This window comes from Caretta caretta, chromosome 4 (genome assembly GCF_965140235.1).
Source record: "Caretta caretta isolate rCarCar2 chromosome 4, rCarCar1.hap1, whole genome shotgun sequence".
NCBI lineage: Eukaryota > Metazoa > Chordata > Testudines > Cheloniidae > Caretta > Caretta caretta.
In genome coordinates, this window is record NC_134209.1 from 42752399 (window position 1) to 42773104 (window position 20706).

The following is a 20706-nucleotide window of genomic DNA, read 5'->3' on the forward strand; positions in this document are numbered from 1 at the left end:
ACCCCGCCGTTGCCCTGCGTTCCCTCTCTAGCTGGCTTCCGCTTCCGCATTCGTGTAGAGTGACGGTGGCCGCGGCGGGTCAAGGCGGGGTAGACGGCCGCGGTGGTGCTGGCTTTGATTAGCCTTCCGTGGCGGTGGCTGGGTTGCCATCATGGAGACGCTCTACCGGGTGCCGTTCGCGGTGCTCCAGTGCCCCAACATCAAGCTGAAGCGGCCGAGCTGGGTGCACACGCCCTCAGCTATGACCGTCTACGCGCTGGTGGTGGTGTCCTACTTCCTCATCACCGGAGGTAACGGGCCCGGGGGGGCGGAGGGCTGGGGGGCCGGGAGCGGGCCCCGGGCGGAGGGCTGGGCGCGGGGAGGGGGAGCAGGATTAGGCCTGTTCTTTCCGCTCCTAGGGCGCCTGTTGGGGGCGGCGGGCAGTGGGGTTACCCCTACCTCTCTCGGTGGGAGCCTGGCTGCGGGCGAGTGCCTCCCCCCGATCCCCACACTTCCGGGGCTGGAGCCTGCTGCCGGGGCTCCCTGAGGTGGTGGCCGAGGGAGACCCCGGGTGAGGGAAGCGGAGGAGTGTGACACACTCCCCCCCCCCCCCCATATAGGTGATCCCGTCGCAGCCGTACGGTGTGTGTGTGCGGGGGGGGATTGCTCTGCACCCTCTCCTCGGGCATCGCGGTTCCCCGGATTCCGCCTGCGGCCCGGGGAAGCCCTGCCTGAGCCTGCCCGGAGAGGGCCCCTGTGAGGACAAAAACAGCAGCCGGCACAATTTTCCCACCCGTGAGCAACTTGTGTCCCTACGCCCCGCCTCACACAGTGCAGGGACGCCCTCCGGTGGGGTTCCCAGAGAGGGGTCGTCTTTGCCCGTGGTGTAAACCCCCACATCCGCGCTGAGGGTGGTACGCAAATCCCCGTCCCCGCTGGGGTGATTGGCCCAGCTCTGTGACCAGCGGGCAAGGTGGTGGAGAAGGTTTTGGTTGTCTGGTTCAAAAATAGGCCTTGGTGAGGATCTTAGTTCAGGTGCAGTAACCGAAGAGATCTGTGGGACCATATCCATCTCCAGACCAGGATACACTTGCTTAGTATAGGCAATATTGGAAATCAAACTGATACTGTGTCTGAGTCAGGAGATGAGTGTCCCAGAGGGAGAAACCTTTGTTCCTGTAGGCAGACCTACTTTCCATTCTTGGCTTTTGGAACAGATAATTTTAAGACCGCTCTTATAACATCTTTCTCTAGTGGTGAAGGATTTTGCTCTGTGTGTTTCAAAGACATTCAAAAGTTCCCTCCTTTAAATTGATATGCAGCCTGAGAAGAGCAGCCCCTAAACTCTTATATCTGTTATGTCAGTGAGGTGTATTATGTGCTCCTCCCAACCCCCCAAAACTCCCACCCTTCTCTGTCCACTATGGAAATTTTGCCTTAATCCTGATGCTGGAATGGGACTTTCTAGTGTGTGATATGTAGAATTTAATCAGTGATCAAATTAGAGATTTTGGTGCATATCTGAAAACCTTATTTTAGCTTTGATTACCTGGTTTTTGGGGAATGTTGATTAAGGAATGAGAATGGTACTGTTGAGTAGTGACTTGGCAGGTGGCTGTTTTGCTTTCCTATGCCAACCTTGTAGCAGTTTTTGGCTTATTCATCACTACTGCTGCTTAATAGCAAATGGTATGTGGATCACAAGCTCTTTCTCTAGTTATCAAAGGAAACTCCAGTCAAGTGATACAATGTAGTTTGGGTTGATGCACCAAAGAAACATAATTCTGCATTTATTACAATTATCCCTAAATGGCATGAGAAGTCTGTTGCACTAGTCTGCAGAGCTGCTCCATTCAAATCCTTCATGAAGATCCTCTCTTTGTCACCTGCAAGAAATATAGGTAGAGGGGCATGTAGAATAGTTTATATTAGGGCTGTCAATTAGTCACAGTTAACTCATGTGATCAACTCAAAAAGTTAATTGCGATTAATTGCACTGTTAAACAATAGAATACCAATTGTAATTTTTAAAACATTTTTGGATGTTTTTCTACATTTTCAAATATATTGATTTGTATCACAACACCAAATACAAAGTGTACAGTGCTTGCTTTATATTATTTTTATTACAAATATTTGTACTGTAAAAATGATAAAAGAAATAGTATTTTTCAATTCACCTCTTACAAGTACTGTAGTGCAATCTCCTTATTATGAAAGTGTAATTTACAAATGCAGATTTTTTTGTAATATAACTGCACTCAAAAACAAAACAGTGTAAAACTTTAGAGCCTACAAGTCCACTCAGTCTTACTTCCTGTTCAGCCACCTGCTAAGACAAATAAGTTTGTTTACATTGAAAGTGAGAACAGGCGTTCTCAGGGCACTTTTGTAGCCAGCATTACAAGGTATTTATGTGCCAGATATGCTAAATTTTCATATGCCTCTTCATGCTTCGGCCACCATTCCAGAGGACATACTGATGATGCTCATTAAAAAAATGTGCGTTAATTAAATTTGGGACTGAACTCCTTGGGGGAGAACTGTGTCTCCTTTTCTGTTTTACCCACATTCTGCCATATATTTCATGTTATAGCGGTCTCGGATGATGACCCAACACATGCTCATTTTAAGAACACTTTCACAGCAGATTTGACAAAAGGCAAAGAAGGTAGGATATGAGACTTCTAAAAATAGATAAAGCACTCAACCCAAGGTTTAAGAATCTGAAGTGCCTTCCCAAATCTGATTGGGACGGAGTGTGGAGCATGCTTTCAGAAGTCTTAAAAGAGCAGCACTCTGATGCAGAAACTACAGTACCCGAGCCACCAAAAAAAAAGAATCAATCTGCTGGTGGCATCTGACTCCGATGATGAAAATGAGCATATGTCGGTCCGCTCTGCTTTGGATCGTTATTGAGCAGAACCCGTCATCAGCGTGGACGCATGGCCTCTGGGATGGTGGTTGAAGAATGAATGGACATATGAATCTTTAGCACATCTGGCACATTGATATCTTGTGACGCCGGCCACAACAGTGCCATGCAAACTCCTGTTCTCACTTTCAGGTGACTTTGTAAACAAGAAACGGGTAATATTAGTTCCTGCAAATTGAAACCAAACTTGTTTGTCTGAGGATCGGCTGAGGTAGGACTGAGTGGACTTGTGGGCGCTAAAGTTTTATGTTTTATTTTTGAATGCAGGTTTTTTTTTTTACATTATTCTACATTTGTAAGTTCAACTTTCATGATAAAGAGATTGCACTGCAGCTCTTGTATTAGATGAATTGAAAAATACTATTTCTTTTGTTTTTTAATGTGAAAATATTTGTAATAAAATATAAAGTGAGCACTGTACACTTTGTATTCTGTGTTGTAATTGAAAATAATATATTTGAAAATGTAGAGAACATCCAAAAATACTTAAATAAACAGTATTCTAGTATTCTTTAATCGCCCAATTAATCACGATTAATTTTTTTTAATTTTCTAATTAATCACGATTAATTTTTTAATCGGTTGACAGCCCTAATGTATATTAATTAAAAATACCATATCAAGACATGGCTAATTTATCCTCCTGACCACTTTCCTTGTATGTTGTATTTTCTGCTCCCTCTCCTTTTCTTTCCCCCTGCTTCTCTTTCTGGGGCTGAGAATGTGCGTCCTGTGAGTTTATACAGTGCCTCGTATGCTGTAGTCACCCAGAAACAAATAAGGAATGTGAAGTCCAACCACAAGAGGCAGTAGCTCAAGTAAATTTGCTGGAATAAATTTAGTTTCATGTAAGTAACTCCTAAAATTCTAGATTAAATTCAAAATTACAGCTAAAGTTTACAGGATCTCTGTTTGGCTCAATGACATTGCAACATGAATCTTCCCATGATATTCTATAGTGTCTGTACCTATACAGTAAGAAAGAATGGTCCCTAAATAGAACACTACTGTACATTTTGAGTCTTTTCAGCCAAAAGTGGTTTTTATTTTTGTTATCCTTATAAAGGTAAATAGAATTAATCAAGTTAACAATCCCAGATTAAACTCTATTAAGTAGGAAAACAAGGTCTAGTGTCCTAGGCTCTGATATGAAGAACACTTAAGACTGTGAATGTGAAAAGTCATTGGAGCACTAATCATGTATAAGCCACTTACTGTTAATGGTAGTCTACACAGCAGCTGGGGTGGTGATTCTCCGCTCTGGTAGACATACACACGCTAGGAGTGGTTGAACTAGTGTCCTAATAGGAGTGGTGGTGTGGCAGCTCAGCTGCCTGAGTACCTACCCTGGGGGTCGGGCAGGACTGTACTCTGGTAACTAGCCTGAGCCACTGTGGCCATGCTGCTATTTTTTGCATGCTAGCTTGAGCAGAACTAGCATGTGTATTTCTACCCAACCTGGGAACGACCCTCCCAGCTGCTGTATAGGTGTACCCTAATGTAAAAAAATGGCTTTCTGAAATGTCTGATATCCATCCCATTATAATTTAAGGTTATAACTTACTTAATTATGTTTTTCTTACCATTTGAACAGGAGATGTAAAATGGCAAGTAATTTACTAAACTGTTTCCTTTCTATTCATACTGTCTGTAGAAGGAAATCATTCTTAATATTTAGAGATGGATGATGCTGGCTCATCATTCAAAACTAATGTCCTTTTTTTCTTTTTCTTTCTTTTTTTATAGGAATAATCTATGACGTGATTGTAGAACCTCCCAGTGTTGGGTCTATGACAGATGAACATGGACATCAGAGACCAGTGGCCTTCTTGGCATACAGGTAGAAATTATCCTTTGTCATAATCGAACGGTCTCTCCCTGACCTGCAAACAGATGAATGCAAGTGAACCGTAGTGCTCTTGGAGAGCTCCATTGACTTCAGCTGTGCTCTCTGAGGGCCCCAGGATCCACAAATATGCATCTGATTTCACTGATTGGAGCCTTCTTTTGCAAATGAATTGTTTAAATATTCACAGTATATTTCATATATAGGCTTGGAAGGGTTTGAGGTTTTAGTAGATATGTAATTGATAAAAATACAAAGATTTTTGCATTACAGGAAATGAAATTTCAGCTAGATGATACAAATTAATTTTCATGAGTAGAAGTCAAGATTTATAACAAACAGAAGCTATATTTGATCATATTTCATAACTGATATCTTTTTAATTACTTGTCAGAGTTGACATAATACACCAGTTTTGTAATGTGTTTTTTTATACATTTCCTTTCTGTTAAACTTTGTTTAATAATGGGTGAAATATTTTTGAGTGCTTGTTTGTAAAAGGAAAAGTGGGTGGTTGCAAATATGTAACAATTAAAACTGAATACCCCAGTCTAGTTGTGTGTATTAATATAACCTGTCTTTAGTTGGCTTTCACTTTCTTTTCCCTCCCCAACTCTTTTCTAATATTTTGAATGACCATTTTTCTGTTCTACATCCAGTTCTGCTGTAAGAGCAAACCACAAATCTTATTTTTCTAATTACGCTCAACAGCAATAAACTATAGAACTCGTATCTGTAATTTGCATTCAGTTTTTGAACCCAAAATAAAATGATTTGCAAGATCAAGGTCTTAGTTACTTTGCATAAATGCAGGGGATCACCCATATGGAGTAACTTGCAGTTTAGGGACAGATTTTATTCAGTTTGAAACCTAAATCTACAGTGTCTGTCCTTCAAAATTAGTTCAGCAGATTCTTCTTGCTTAGAATCTAAAATTTTATTAGAGATAAAACTAATTCAGTCAGAAGTTAGTTGAGAAAATTAATGAGTAAGTTTACAGAGCTCTGGATTTTGTCTGTCTGGATTGGTTATCCTTAATTCCTGCAGAAAATGTTGGGCTATTTTTTTGTTTTTTAACTAAAAGTACCTCATTGTAAAAAAGAGCTGACACTGTATTTAAAAAAAAAAAATTGATTATAAAATACATAGTAGTTTCTCATTGTTACTCTTGACTCTAGGAATCTTTTGCGTAGAGTTTGTGTTCAGATTAACATCTTCCAATATATGCTTCAGATTTCTTTGGGCTACTGCAATATACATGAATCACATTGCTCTAGGAAGTTGGGAGCACTTTAGTGAAAGTCATGGGGAAGAACAGTGTAAAAGATTCAACTACTATTTATCAAGATTAGACACTAATGAAATGCTCTGCACCCTTGTAGATCCTTCCAGCAAAGTGCTTTACCAAGGTGGTGGTGTATACCTGTATTACAAATTGGAAAACTGAGGCACAGATGTGTTAAGGGACTTATCCAAAATCATGCAGTAACAGAAATGAGAATGCAGTCTAGTGCCAGGGTTCTCAACCTTTTTCTTTCTGAGGCCTCCCCAACATGCTGTAAAAACTCTGCAGCCCATCTGTGCCACAACAACTGTTTTTCTGCATATAAAAGCCAGGGCCAGTAATAGGAGGTATCAAGCAGGGCAATTTTCCGGGGCACCACACTGCAGGGGGCCCTGTGAAGCTGAGTTGCTCAGGCTTTGGTTTCAGCCCTGGGTGGCGAGGCTCAGAGCCCCGTGCTTCTGCTCCATTAGGTGGGGCTTTGGCTTTCTGCCCTGGGCCCCAGAAAGTCTAATGCTGGTCCTGCTTGGTGGACTCCGTGAAATCTGCTTGTGACCCCCAAAGGGACCCCGGACCTCTGTTTGAGAACCACTGGTCTAGCACATCTTACTCCTAATGCTGTGCTGGAACAAGGAGACACAATTCCTCCCTTGATATGGATTTGAATAACGCTTCTCTTATTGCAGTGACTGGAATTCGGGGTTTGTCTTCTAAGAAATGGTTTGGGAAACAAACTTGAAAGCTCAACAGTCTAGAAGTTTTGGGTCCCTACTTACATTCATTTGTTAACTTATTTTTGCTTTCAACCAAGACACATTTGAAATTACCACTCATATCTAAAATTCTAAATAAGTAATGTATATAATGTGGTGGTTTTGCATACAGTCACATTACCCTTTTATGAATACTCATGATTAAAAGCATTAGTACGTTTCTGTCACCTTGCAAAGTACTGATCCAGGAGCTAAATTATATATTAATCCCTTATCGCATCAGGAGACAGCTCCAGCAACGTGTGTTATGTTCCACTAAGTGTGTAAACATCAAAATGAACTGTCCTGGGTTTTTGTAAAACGGAAGCAGATCAAAATATTACACTAAATAGCTGGCTCTTGAAGTGAAAATAATACTTTGAGGGGCTGGTGTTCTACTGAAATATCTTTTATTCCTGTTTTTTCCCTCCCCCCAGAGTAAATGGACAGTATATTATGGAAGGACTCGCATCCAGCTTCCTCTTCACAATGGGAGGCTTAGGCTTCATAATTCTGGACCGATCCAATGCACCAAATATCCCAAAGCTCAATAGATTTCTGTTGCTTTTTATTGGATTTGTCAGCGTCCTGTTGAGCTTCTTCATGGCAAGAGTTTTCATGCGGATGAAATTGCCGTAAGTTGTTTAGGACACTTCATGCTGTTCTCCCCTCCCTTTCTGTTACTGATGAGCAGGGATCCTAGTTTTGTGATAAAATCAGATTTGTATGGTTTTTTTCCACGATTAAAGTGGAATGCTGAACTTCAGTTTCCCTAGCCACTATAAATATAGGTGTCAGTTGAACACAATGTTTTATTGGTATATTAACATTTTTGGAGCAAGTTCAAAGCCTTCCAGTGACATCAATCATTATAATAAAATAAAATTAATAGAATTACAATTTGTATTTCTTACAAATACCAAATATTTGTCTGCTTTCTATATTTTCAGAAAATTTTTTTTAACGCACAAAATAAAAAGCAAAAATTGCTTTTCTATTAACTTTACTCACTTTCTGAGTTAGTCCTGGAGGCTGAAATTTGAGATGCATTAAAATACAAACCCCTAAAGGTCACTTAGTAACCTCTATATGCCAAAGCAGTGTATTGGAGTGTGTTTAGCTATGTACAGTTTATCCGAGTCTCCATTATCTGGCTGTCTGTACTAACTGAACCACCAGCCACCCAGGGCTGACTGTGGTAAGGGCTTGGGCGGTCAGCGCATTCAAAAATCAACCACAAGAGGGAGAGGTTGCACCCATTGAATAAGTGGCACTGGTACTTCCATCAGTAAAATTTAGTTAATACATTTTCATTTTTTCACAAAATGTAAAAACTAAAGAATCTCTGTAAAAATGCAAATTCCATGTTTTTCTGTGGCAAACTGATTTCTAGGATCCCAGCTAAGTTTACAAAGTACTACATATGAAGCAAGGATAAGTTGTATTTAAAAAAAAAAAAATTGGTGTAGATTAAACACTCACAGCTTTGCTTTAAGGTGTTTTAGTTAAAATTGGAATGTGCCCTCTTTAGTGAGGTGTAAATGTTTTTGGGTCTGCCCATTCATTCTGAGACCTCAAGTTGTTGTGCAGGGAGTTGACAGGCTGCCTGTCAGAAATCATAGCTACAATACAGTTTGATTCTAGACTGAATGGGTTGGATTTTGAGGAAAGATTAAAAGACTTAATCTATACAGGTTGGCTAAAATCCAGCACAGGCTTTAGAGAGAAGCATAAATAGGTAAGCATTGGGAGGATGGGAGATGAATTAGGGGTATAACAAGGTGAAAATTAAGAAGGGAAACTGAGGCTATCTGGAAAATTGTTCTACAGCCTGTGAAAAATCTTCCAACGAAGGTAGAGTAGTGTTAGTTCTTGCATGTACTGACAGGGCTTTCGAGCTTCTTGATTCTGTGTTTTCCAGTCTATTCAGTAGCTTATAATGAATTTATTTTATTTTTGCTGCCTGCCTGCCTCTTCTCCTTCCCTCCCACTTCTCAACCCCACTATGACCTCTAGAGCTGCCAACAGCAGCAGTTTCTTTGAGGGCCACTGCTAAAACCACTCCATGAATTAACTGGCAGGGGATGTTTCTGGTTTGTTTTTGTTGTTTTTTTTTTAAATAATGATATGGTCATTTTCCATTTCTTGGAGAGTCACTAAATCTCCTCTGCAATATAATTACTGGCCCATAAAATGTAAGTGTTGGGTTTCCTGGCAGTGTGTAGCAATTCAGCATAAAGCACCAGCATACAATAGATTTATTTTTTTAATCAAATGTGGCTGGTCTCAAGAGTTCGTGGTCATGTTAGAGAAACTCTAAAGAATAGGAAGGAAATCTTATAAGAATCATTTGCAGCTTGGACAGATGTTCTAACAATAACAAAGGTTTTACATGGTATACTGACTTTGTATCATTTCAGTTAATTTCCTAGCACCCTTTTGTTCACTGATTATTTAATATTCAGGAATATCTTGCCTACGGGAGAGTTTGTCACATGTGAGTGCCAAATAACTTGCTAAATCCTCATTAATGAAAATACAAGACTTATCGGATACAGGACACGACCCTGAATTTTACTTTTATTGAAAGGCAGGCAGTTCCTAAGTTACTCAAGGCACAGAAAAGCCTTTGTATTCTGGTGGTATTCATTACATTGTTTTTGATTAATGTGGACATTATTCTTGTTTTTGTATCTGAGAACACAAGTTTAAAATCTAAATCATGATTCCCATTGTTGTTGTAGTTATACTCACAACAATAGACTTATGCTGTCCCTTCTGTTTTTGCTCTGATTTTCAAACACCCAAAATTGTGCTAGATGCCTTACAGAAACAAGTAAAGACAGTCATTGCTCTGAAATGTTGTGGTTCAGACATGATTCAAGAAGTGAGAGCCATAGACCGACAAGGGGAAATTAGGGAAAGGAAGGACAAAGGTTGCAATAATATACAGCTACTCTGTAAGACGTGTGTCTTGGCCATTACTTTACCTTAGTTCATTGAAGAAGTGGAGGTTAGAGGAGACAGGAAAGGAGAAAAGTTGGGGCTCAATTGTACCAGTTTGGGCTGAATGATGTAGGATCTTGAAATTGATAGTCTGTTTGAGCAGCGCAAATGCAGAACCTTTCACAAAACGTAATAAAGGCTTCCAGAATTCATGATGATAAAGGTTAGGTTGAGAATAATAGACTAAAACTGTTCCAGTGATTATATCAAAGTAAAATGGGGGTGGAGGGTGGAGTGCTCAAGCTAGTCAGCAGAGCAGGTTCCTGTTTGAACCAGTCTCACCCTTGAATTTCTCAGCAAGTTTCTCTGCAGTTAATGGCACAAACACTAAGGCTAGGAAATGCTGGTATATGAAGGTGCCCCTTGGATTTGCTAGTATAGAAGTCCCTTGCCAGCCTGCTGGGATATCTTCTCAGGGCTACCTGGCTATAACTATCTACACCCAAGCACCGCTGCCATGATTCTCTTCATGTAGATCCCTATCTACAGTAGGTAATAGTGTGCCAGTAAAGGAGAAACTTCCCAGACTACTACAAGTTGGTAAAAAGGAATGGAAGAAATTTCTTCCAAGGAATGTTTTACCGGATTCTTTATAAAATCTTGTTAAAAACATTAACCCAATGTGATGGTTATTTGATGGACTTGAGAGGACTATCGTCCTCTCCAGATTACACTTCTGAAAGTTTTTGATCTTTAATATTCATCAAATGAAAATTTCCTTTTTGGTTAGAGGGTTTTGTTTTGGTTTTTTTTCTTGATAAACATAGAGTAGAACCCTCCATGGACATGAATGTGATGAAAGATCAGAAATAAAGACAGGATTTTAAGACCTGTTTCAAATGACCAAAGATGCAGCCTTTTTTTAAGGACACAGAGTAGGTGTTTCCAATGTTCCAGCAGTGCCCAAAGTGTTTCCAACCATTACAGAGCTTGTTTGCATATGTTACCAGAACAACACCACAAAGATGCCAGTTTGAGCTTTACTATAAAATGTTAGAACTGTAAACTGAATTTGCATTTCTTTAAATTTCAGACAATTGCAGGGAGTAACTATCTTAATTTTATACAGACCATCTCAAAACTTGCATTTAGAGAAGTTGATCTAGGGGCAACTGCAACTAGTTTCAATCACAAGCCAATGTTTGGAGTTGACCTTGGTGAATAATCTGGTTGTCAGCTACTAAAACCAGATTTTTGGACCTGAGACCTAATTATAACTAGACTCCAGTTAATTAACCTAGAACAGGGAGAACAGAGAGAATCCTTGGATCCATACTTTATTGTATGGTTATTTCTGAACAACTTCATCTCTTGGTCTTCTGTTTTTGAAAATTATATTCTTAAAAGAGGCTCTGGAATTGTGGAACTAAACTTCCATTAATATATCACATTCACCACAGGAATAGGTTCTGTGTTCTGGTGAAAATTTTGAATATGGAATAGACTCATTAAGTTTTAACTGAGTGGAAAGTTTCATAGGTATCCATTGACCATGTTTCTAGTGAAGGTCTATACCATAACACTATTTAAGGCTTGAATTGTCATTTTAGCTAGCAATTTGTTGTTCCTGTTGTTTGCTCATTAAGATTTTTTAATATATATATAACTTTTTCAATTGTTTAAGTCTGACAAATCGGTACACTGGTAACCTGGTATAGCTTTATTTTGAAAATTGTAATCTGTTCAGTTTAGGTGTGCTGTGCTCCTAACTTCTCTCTCTCAACTTTTATTTTGTCCTGCAGGGGATACTTGATGGGTTAGTGCCTTGTGTGATATATGCAAGCACAAAATGGATTTGCTTCTCTTCATGAAGAGCTTAAAAACAAGCAATCTATAAAAAAAAAAAAATACTGTCCACCACAAGAAGACACAAGAAAGGTCTAGTTATGCGAATCAGCAAGTGCAAGAAGTGCTTCCAACTGTCTCCTTTCATTAATAAAAACCGTCATTACCCGTGGTTGGTGTATTTTTAAAATGGGGTTTTATCACTTGTCTATTTCTATCTTTAAAAAAGAAAGTTACTGAACTGTTACTTAGCTTTAGGTATGAATTTGTATCTTGAAACAATTCACTATAAAATGTAAAACTGGTATTTTTCCCCTCTGCATTTTTTCCCTTAACCTGACTGAGGTATTGGACAGACGTTTTACAATTCCTGATTTTAAAGTGTGCAGCACTCTCTGGCCTTTTTTCTGTGGCCTGCCCCATACCAAGTTTATACCTGGAGAGAAGTCTTTTGGTGATACTTTACTATCAAACACACTGTGTCTAGTGAAGTTATTTCTAAGGCACCTGTTGCCTTGATATTCATGGCAACGCATTAACAAATCCAGATGTACACTGGATACAACACTGTGTGAGTGCATTTCTTTTTGGAACAGTGTATGAAAGGAGTCAAATTAAACATGTTTTCTACTAAACCACTTGCATTTTGTGTGATTTCTAAAACAGTAATTTTTGCAAATTGTACACAGTCTATTCTATAGGTTCTGCAGTAACAATACTACTACACAATGGTTGTTTACTTAATGTATCTTTTATTGGATAGTGATATTGTAAACTGCAGGGGGCAACTGTAGCTGTCTCTCCTAAGCTCACCAGAGCCTGCGGTGAAATGGTACACCATTGAATTACTTTGGAAGCTTCTGCTTCTGTTTTAAATTGGCTAGGGACAGACACTAACTTATATTTTTTTATTAGTGTGTATACACATGAGAGGAAATATTAACAATTAGAGTAATGAGATTATTTGTGCAGGTCATGCATTGCTTTTCTCTGTGGGAAGAAACAGTCTTTGTCAAAAATCACAGCAAGGTCCTTTACCTAGTCACAAGTGTTCAAAGTTCTATGTTATCCTCTGAATTCAGAAGTTAATTCTGTCACTGGGAGCCATAGTTCTGTTTAGGACCTCAGTATGCCTACGTTTTTAAAGATCTTGCTGTTTGACATCTACTACCTGACATGCCATCGTGAGAAGCAGACTTTCCACTCATTCCTTCTCATATGTTTATGTAATCATTGCTACATTCATTTGTTTTGCTACACCTATGTCTATAAGGAGAGTTGGTGTAATTAGTGGGGTTTTTTTTTAAAAGCGATGAGTGAGTTCTGATGGAAGCTTATGATCACAGGAATTCTGCATTTTCCCAGGTGTGTTGTTTGTATCCCTCCTGGTACTGACAGTCTTAGTGGGGAAAGTACTATTTACAGGACCACTACAGACCAGCTATTATCCTCTGCTGTAAGGAGAGAGCAGAAAGAAACAGATGAGGAGAATAATAAGAGAGGTTTCAGAGTAACAGCCATGTTAGTCTGTATTCGCAAAAAGAAAAGGAGTACTTGTGGCACCTTAGAGACTAACCAATTTATTTGAGCATGAGCTTTCGTGAGCTACAGCTCACTTCATCGGATGCATACCGTGGAAACTGCAGCAGACTTTATATATACACAGAGAATATGAAACAATACCTCCTCCCACCCCACTGTCCTGCTGGTAATAGCTTATCTAAAGTGATCATCAGGTGGGCCATTTCCAGCACAAATCCAGGTTTTCTCACCCTCCACCCCCCCACACAAATTCACTCTCCTGCTGGTGATAGCCCATCCAAAGTGACAACTCTTTACACAATGTGCATGATAATCAAGTCGGGCTATTTCCTGCACAAATCCAGGTTTTCTCACATCCCCCCCACGTGAGTTTGTGTGTGTATGGGGGTGTGGGGGATGTGAGAAAACCTGGATTTGTGCAGGAAATAGCCCGACTTGATTATCATGCACATTGTGTAAAGAGTTGTCACTTTGGATGGGCTATCACCAGCAGGAGAGTGAATTTGTGTGGGGGGGTGGAGGGTGAGAAAACCTGGATTTGTGCTGGAAATGGCCCACCTGATGATCACTTTAGATAAGCTATTACCAGCAGGACAGTGGGGTGGGAGGAGGTATTGTTTCATATTCTCTGTGTATATATAAAGTCTGCTGCAGTTTCCACGGTATGCATCCGATGAAGTGAGCTGTAGCTCACGAAAGCTCATGCTCAAATAAATTGGTTAGTCTCTAAGGTGCCACAAGTACTCCTTTTCTTTTTGCAAATAATAAGAGAGCGAGCCCAGAGGTGCAGTACACCATGCAGAAACGGGAGTAGTTTGGTTCGTAAGTCCTCAGTACAGGACTGAACATGGTTCAATTCTGGCATGGTCTTGAGAGGTTTCTTCTGTGAGGTAGTGTACCAAACAAATTGTAAAAGAGCAGCATTGCTGGATCTCATCTGACTCTTCAATTATGTGAAGGGGTGTGTGTTGTAAAATTGTATGCTGTTTACTGTACACACCACCAGATGGCTTCATGGGCCTGGTTTTGGGTTATTCAAGAAAATGTATGAATGAGTGGAAGAGAATTATACAAAAAAAATTTGGCTTTACCTTTTGTCTAGACTGCCCCATCCTAAAGCATATGATGGGAGAGAACCTGTCAAGCGGACTGAAAAGCTGCATGAAGGTAAAGATATTGATAACAGGAAAACATCTCTCCATAGTGGGGAAATAAAGATATGGCTATTTACTAGCTTGGTAAACACAGCACTTTCAATCTGCTTTGTGATAGAAACTTCGTGGCAGTCAAATTAAGAACTCCTGTGTTCAGATATATTTAAAAAAAAAAAAACTGTCCCTCCTAGGCTGGTGTGCTAGAAATAGACTTGAATTTGGAACTCTTGCATGTCAGCACTCCAAGCAAGGTGAGAGGTATTAGACTGGTAATAGTGCTGAGAATTAAACATACACTGCCTAGAAGTGTGGTTATCAAGCTTGGGCACTGTCCTGACTTCCTTTTTTCTACTACCCCAGCCTTCTGAGAATTAAATATCAGAAGTAGAATATGGTGTATTTGTGGCATTGAATCAACCCTCTGAAGAACAAGTTTGTGGTTTGAAAGATATGCTGATAAAGACATTACTCTTTGAAAAAAATATGCCTAGTGAGGTATTGTTTTAAAATGAATAACTCGCTGCTCAACAATACCATGGCAAAATGTATGGAGTAATGTTATATGTAAAATTCTGAATCCCCCCACCCCCATATGATGTTTCTAGAATATGTTCAAGACCAGATGGCTTTGCCTATGTAAAACTGTTAAATAGGTCTGTCCTAAACAAAGTAATGGGGCTTTGCCTCAGTTTTTGTACAAGCAGTAAACCTGACCATCAAGACAGCAGGGGGAGGAGATGGCAGAAAGAGAACAATTTGCATTTTAGCCAATGCCAGTGAGGGTGGAATGAGTGTGGTGGTGGTGAAGGAAGCTCCATGCTCTGTCACCTTGCTCAAAGCTTGAATAAAGTTTACACGGAGGGGTAACCTGCAGAAGAATGTTTCAAAAGGTTTACTGGTCTATAAAGCTACGTTGCTATTTTTTTGTATCTTAGCTTGAGCAGAGCTAGAGCACATATGTCTGTCAGCTGGGCATCACCCCTCAGCACCAAGTGCAGACATAGCCTCCTGGCTCTTCTAATCTTATTTCAGGCTCCCCCGTGGCTTTGCCCTTCTCTGTTCCCTTGACTACTCCTGTCTTCTCTCTTAGTTACCTGGTATCACTAAGTTTTTATAGCTCCACTCTCCTCATTATCTCTGTAGTGCTTCTTGCTTGAATCATTCTGAAAACAACAGAAATCCAAGTGCATCGTACAATAATACACTGGAGATCTAACAGAGACACTGCAGTGTCCAAACTCCTTTCCTGTAGCACTGTCTCTTTAAAAAGTAGACTTTCCTTTCCTGGTCTTGGACTTAAAACATCTTTTAATTGATAAGCTGAAAGTTCTAAAATTTCTTTGCAATGTAATTTAGTTGTTTTTAAAAAAATCAATTGAACATTTAATGGGCATGGATAGCATATCACTGTACATAATGGAACAAACAGAGAAAACTCATAAAGTAACAGAGTAGCATACACAGCACATAAGGCATAGCCAGGAAATGCACACATTCAGAAACGCAGGAAAAGGAAACTTCCTTCAGGCTTCCTTCTTAAAGATATCAAAACATAAGAACTGCTACCCTAGGTCGTATCCCTGGTCCATCTAGCCTAGTATCCTGTTTTAGTCAGTGGTTGATAGAACTGCAGGGGGTGTACAGATCAGAGCCTATTTTGGAGTGATCCAACCCTGTCTTCCACTCCTGGTTTCTGACAGAATTTTAGGGACAGCCAGAGCACAGGGTTGCACCCCTGACCATTTTGCCTAATAGCCATTGATGGACCTATCCTCCATGAACTTATCTAGTTCTTTTTTGAACCCAGTTATACTTTTGGCCTTCACAACATCCCCTAGCAATGAGTTCCACAGGTTAATTGTGTGTCAGGTGCCCACCTAACCATTGAAATCACTGTTTCTTGCACAGGTAAAACAGAATGATTATGTTAAACTAGATTAAATCAATATTTGGATTTGTAACCTAGTCAGGAGAAATTTAAATAAACATCAGCTCCCGCCAACTTAGATCTTTTCTTCTTTTGGTACTTGTTGAAGTCGTAGCTCATATCATTGATGGCCCTAAACAGATTCTCCTCTCGCCTAGCACTGGTGTAATTCCAGAGTAAACTCTATTGAAATCAATGGAGATGTGCCAGTGTAAGAGGAGAATAAGCCCTGTAATTTTTCAAATGAATTTAACAGCCATGCTTAATTATGGTTTAAATTAGGTTGTGGCTGAAACAGCCTCATCTGACATGCTGTGGATCAGCAGTGTGGACAAAGCCAATTGTAGAAATTGTCTCAAAACTCATGCTGTAGTTAAGGTATCCCACTTAGGTAAATCAGAGATGGCCACTTTGCCTCAGCAAACCATGGCTTCAGCCATGACAGCTCAAACTTTGCTTAAGCATTGTTGTTAAATTTTGTTGAAAGCTCTGTGTAGATTGAACCAGAGAAAGACTGAACCCCAAAACACCCACTACTAAAAACATTAAGACATTATTCAGTGACTGGCAGAGATAATCCTGTTGAAAATAACATTTTTTGTTTTACTTCAAAATTATAAGTGTTTCTGCAGTTGGCCAAATAAAAATATTTTTTCTACCTTCCACTAACTCTGGCACTACCATCAACCCCACCTCTGCTATTTTTCCAGCCGTAACTTTTCAGCTTTATATAACGTGTGTATCTGCAATATGAAGTGTCAGTCCAAATCCTCGTTGACCACTGGATGGTGCTCACTACAATGCTATTCCCCTGTCTCTGAGAATACAGAGGTGCTGGAGAGAAGAAACTCCTTTAAAAAGTTGTAGAAAAGTACTGAAGGGCAATGAAACAAACACTCTAATACTTTTGTATTTGTTTTACAAAATCCGACAAAATATCAGCATTGTTCATGTATTTAACACGCCATCTTTCTGCTTCTTAAGAGTACAAACATGAGAACAAATTTTCTCTTTGAACAACTTGTGGCTGAGTTTTCAAACATAATTGAGCTGTAGAGATCTTTCTGACTGAGAATTCATACTGACCACCTTGCCCTTCTATCAAGGATGTCAAAGTTGTTTCCAAAGACTGATTAAATTAATACATCGGTGAGCAGGTAAGTAGTATTACACATATTCTGTAGACTAGAAAGCTGAAGTGCAGTGATGTTATTTGGCTTGCTCAAGGTCACAGAACATTTGGGAATGAGCTGGGCATAGAATCCCTATCTCCTAGTCCTAGATTTTAACCATAAAACCATCCTCCTGCCACTAAGAGGCAATGAAATTACCAAAGAGGAACACCACTAATGAATTTTCCATTTACAGTGGGTCAGATTTTTTCTAAATCTGTACTTACATGTTTTCGAGTGCCAAAAAACTTGGCCCTGTAGCTATCAAATTTGCATATGCAAATGTATGACCCACAGACTTTGATTTTAGTACACGACAAATACAAATTATCAGGCAGATTAAGGCTTATTTGAAAATTCAGCCCTGTGTATTGAAAGTCATAGCCAACATCTGTCTCTGTAATTGCCAAACTAAAATGCTAGATCTGAGGTTTTGAAAAAGTTCACACTAAGACCTGAGCCTCACACTTTGCAGTTCAGGCCCTTCTCTAGGAGTAATATGAAAACCTCCTTTTTGATATCCCAGCTCACTAAAGGCCAAATTCTGAGGTGCTTTGTTCAAGACACTAAGGGCTTCATCCAACTACCATCAAAATCAATGGGAGCCTTTCCACTGAGTTGAATGGAGAACTAAATGACAGCCTATGATGAGTATGTCTTATAGACACAAAGTAAACAGAAACTGGGAGAGAAAAGAGCAGTCTGCAAAGGAATGTGTGTGTACATCCTACACTTTGGAACGTGTGCTACAGTGCCAGTGAGCTAGATCCGGCCTCCCTCCTAACACTCTGCATTTCACAAACAAAAGTGAATTAAGCCTCACACTGTGCCTGTGAGGTAAGCAACTGTTGTTATGGCCCTTTTACAGATGGGGAAGCTGAAGACTTGCCCAAAGGCATGTAACAGCTCAGTGGCAGAGTAAGGAATAAAATGCAGATCCTTCTGATTCCCACTCCTTTGCTTTAATGAGAAGACTAGTGGCTTTCATATGCTATGGCTAGGAATTAATGTCAGCAGTAAATATTTTGATTGTTATTCAGTGTAAAATGGCTTTTTTGTCAAAATAGAATTTTCTATGGGAAATGTCCTTTGTGACAAAAAATTGAAAAACAAAACAAAAATATTTATTATTTCTTTTGGTAACCAAAACCTGGAAATATTTGGCTGGTTGGGTGAAAGTTTTCAGTAAAACCAAACATTTTTGCCCAAACAAGTGAAATATTTTGGTTGGGGTTGTTTGTTTGTTTGCTTGGTTTTTTGGGGTTTGTTTGTTTCTTTTTTCTTTTTTCTCTCCTTTGTAATACTAAAAAAAAGCCTGTAGCAGAATTTTGGGAAAATGAATAAATGTTCACATTTCTTGAACTATTTAATGGGGAATCGTAATAAGAACATAAGAATGGCCATACTGGGTCAGACCAAAGGTCATTCTAGCCCAGTATCCTGTCTTCCAATAGTGGCCAATGCCAGGTGCCCCAGAGGGAATGGATAGATCAGATAAACATCAAGTGACCCATCCCCTGTCACCCATTCCCAGAGGCTAGTAGCCATTGATGGACCTATCCTCCATGAATTTATCTAGTTCTTTTTTTGAACCCTGTTATAGTCTTGGCCTTCACAACATCTTCTGGCAAGAGATTCCACAGATTGACTGTGTGTTGTGTGAAAAAATACTTCCTTTTGTTTGTTTTAAACCTGCTGCCTATTAATTTCATTTGGTGACCCTAGTTCTTGTGTTATGAGAAGTAAATAACACTTCCTTATTTTCTCTACACCAGTCATGATTTTGTAGACCTCTATCATAGCCACCCTTAGTTGCCTCTTTTCCAAGTTGAAAAGTCCCAGTCTTATTAATCTCTTCTCATACGGCAGCTGTCCCATACCCCTAATCATTTTTGTTGCCATTTTCTGAACCTTTTCCAAGTCCAATATATCTTTTTTCAGACGGGACAACCACATCTGCACACAGTATTCAAGGTGTGGGCATACCATGGATTTATATAGAGGCAATATGATATTTTCTGTCTTATTATCTATCCCTTTCCTAATGATTCCCAACATTCTGTTTGCTTTTTGACTGCTACTGTTCATTGAGTGGATGGTTTCAGAGAACTATCCACAATGACTCCAAGATCTCTTTCTTGAGTGGTAACAGCTAATTTAGACCCCATCATTGTATATGTACAGTTGAGATTATGTTTTCCAATGTGCATTACTTTGCATTTATCAACATTGAATTTAATCTTCCTTTTTGTTGCCAGTCACCCAGTTCTGAGAGATCCTTTTGTAGCTCTTTGCAGTCTGCCTGGGACTGAACTATCTTGAGTAGTTTTGTATCTGCAAATTTTGCCACCTCACTGTTTACCCCTTTTCCCAGATCATTTATGAATATGTTGAATTAGGACTGGGCCCAGTACAAACCCCCTGGGGGACACAGCTATTTACCGCTCTCCATTCTGAATACTCCTTGCATCTCCTCACCTGTTCTAATCTCTACATCAAATAGGCTGAGGTTTCATATTAGTTTTAAAAGTTCCTCTTGGAACTCCCCAGTGCCGGCCCTCCTTACCCCCACTTTACTCTCTCTCTAGTTTTTCTCCCTTTCTCTCACCCTCCTCCCTGGAGATCTATTTGCTGAAAAGTGCTGACACACTAATTAGATTGTCTGTGCTTTCTAACCCCCTAGGTCTTTATTCAAATTGCTGGCCAGTAACTTTCTCCCTATTTTGGTTATGAGCCTTTTTCTGCCTAGGAACAAATCATGACACACCCTCCACTGCTGTCCTATCCATTTTCCTGCTGACGCTACGTGTTTGTGTTATGCTGCTTGTCCCAAGCTAACCTCTCACTGTGTCTGTGTGCTGTTGATCAGATGTACTTCTATGAGCACACAGAATATGGACAGACAGTCTGCGAGACTGAGCATGTTAACTCATAGTGTGCTTCATTTAGCTACCACTCAAAATGATAAACATAACAGATCAGGTTCGGCACTGGGAGCGGTTTTACAGGAAGAAAGTTACAGGAGATTTTAGGTGTAGAATTTTTCTGTTCACCTTTTCTAGAAGATACTGCCATTCTCTTAGAGATGGTGCTTAGTAGCAAACCCTGTAATGATGGAAAAGTTTCCCTTACATTAGCCCTTTGTTTTCTCTTCTGAGCTGACCTATTGCCCACTGTAAGAAATTGTTGCCACATTTTTTATTTACACACTTCACATTTAGGTCCTGATCCTGCACTGAGCTCTGTGCAGGCACAGAGGTCCACCCACGCAGAATACCTTGTAGGATCTGGCCCTGACTCAGTGACCCCGTCTTTTATATAGAATA

The 20706-nt window shown here is 39.9% G+C and overlaps 1 protein-coding gene across 1 annotated transcript; it reads left to right on the top strand.

The window, feature by feature from the left end:
• The first annotated feature begins 42 nt into the window (after positions 1-42).
• Positions 43-12220, top strand: OSTC (oligosaccharyltransferase complex non-catalytic subunit). Its single transcript, XM_048846691.2, has 4 exons — positions 43-290; positions 4661-4754; positions 7232-7429; positions 11543-12220. The coding sequence occupies exons 1-4, from the start codon at positions 152-154 to the stop codon at positions 11559-11561; spliced, it is 450 nt and encodes a 149-aa protein (XP_048702648.1). The 5' UTR covers positions 43-151; the 3' UTR covers positions 11562-12220.
• Positions 12221-20706: the final 8486 nt, after the last annotated feature.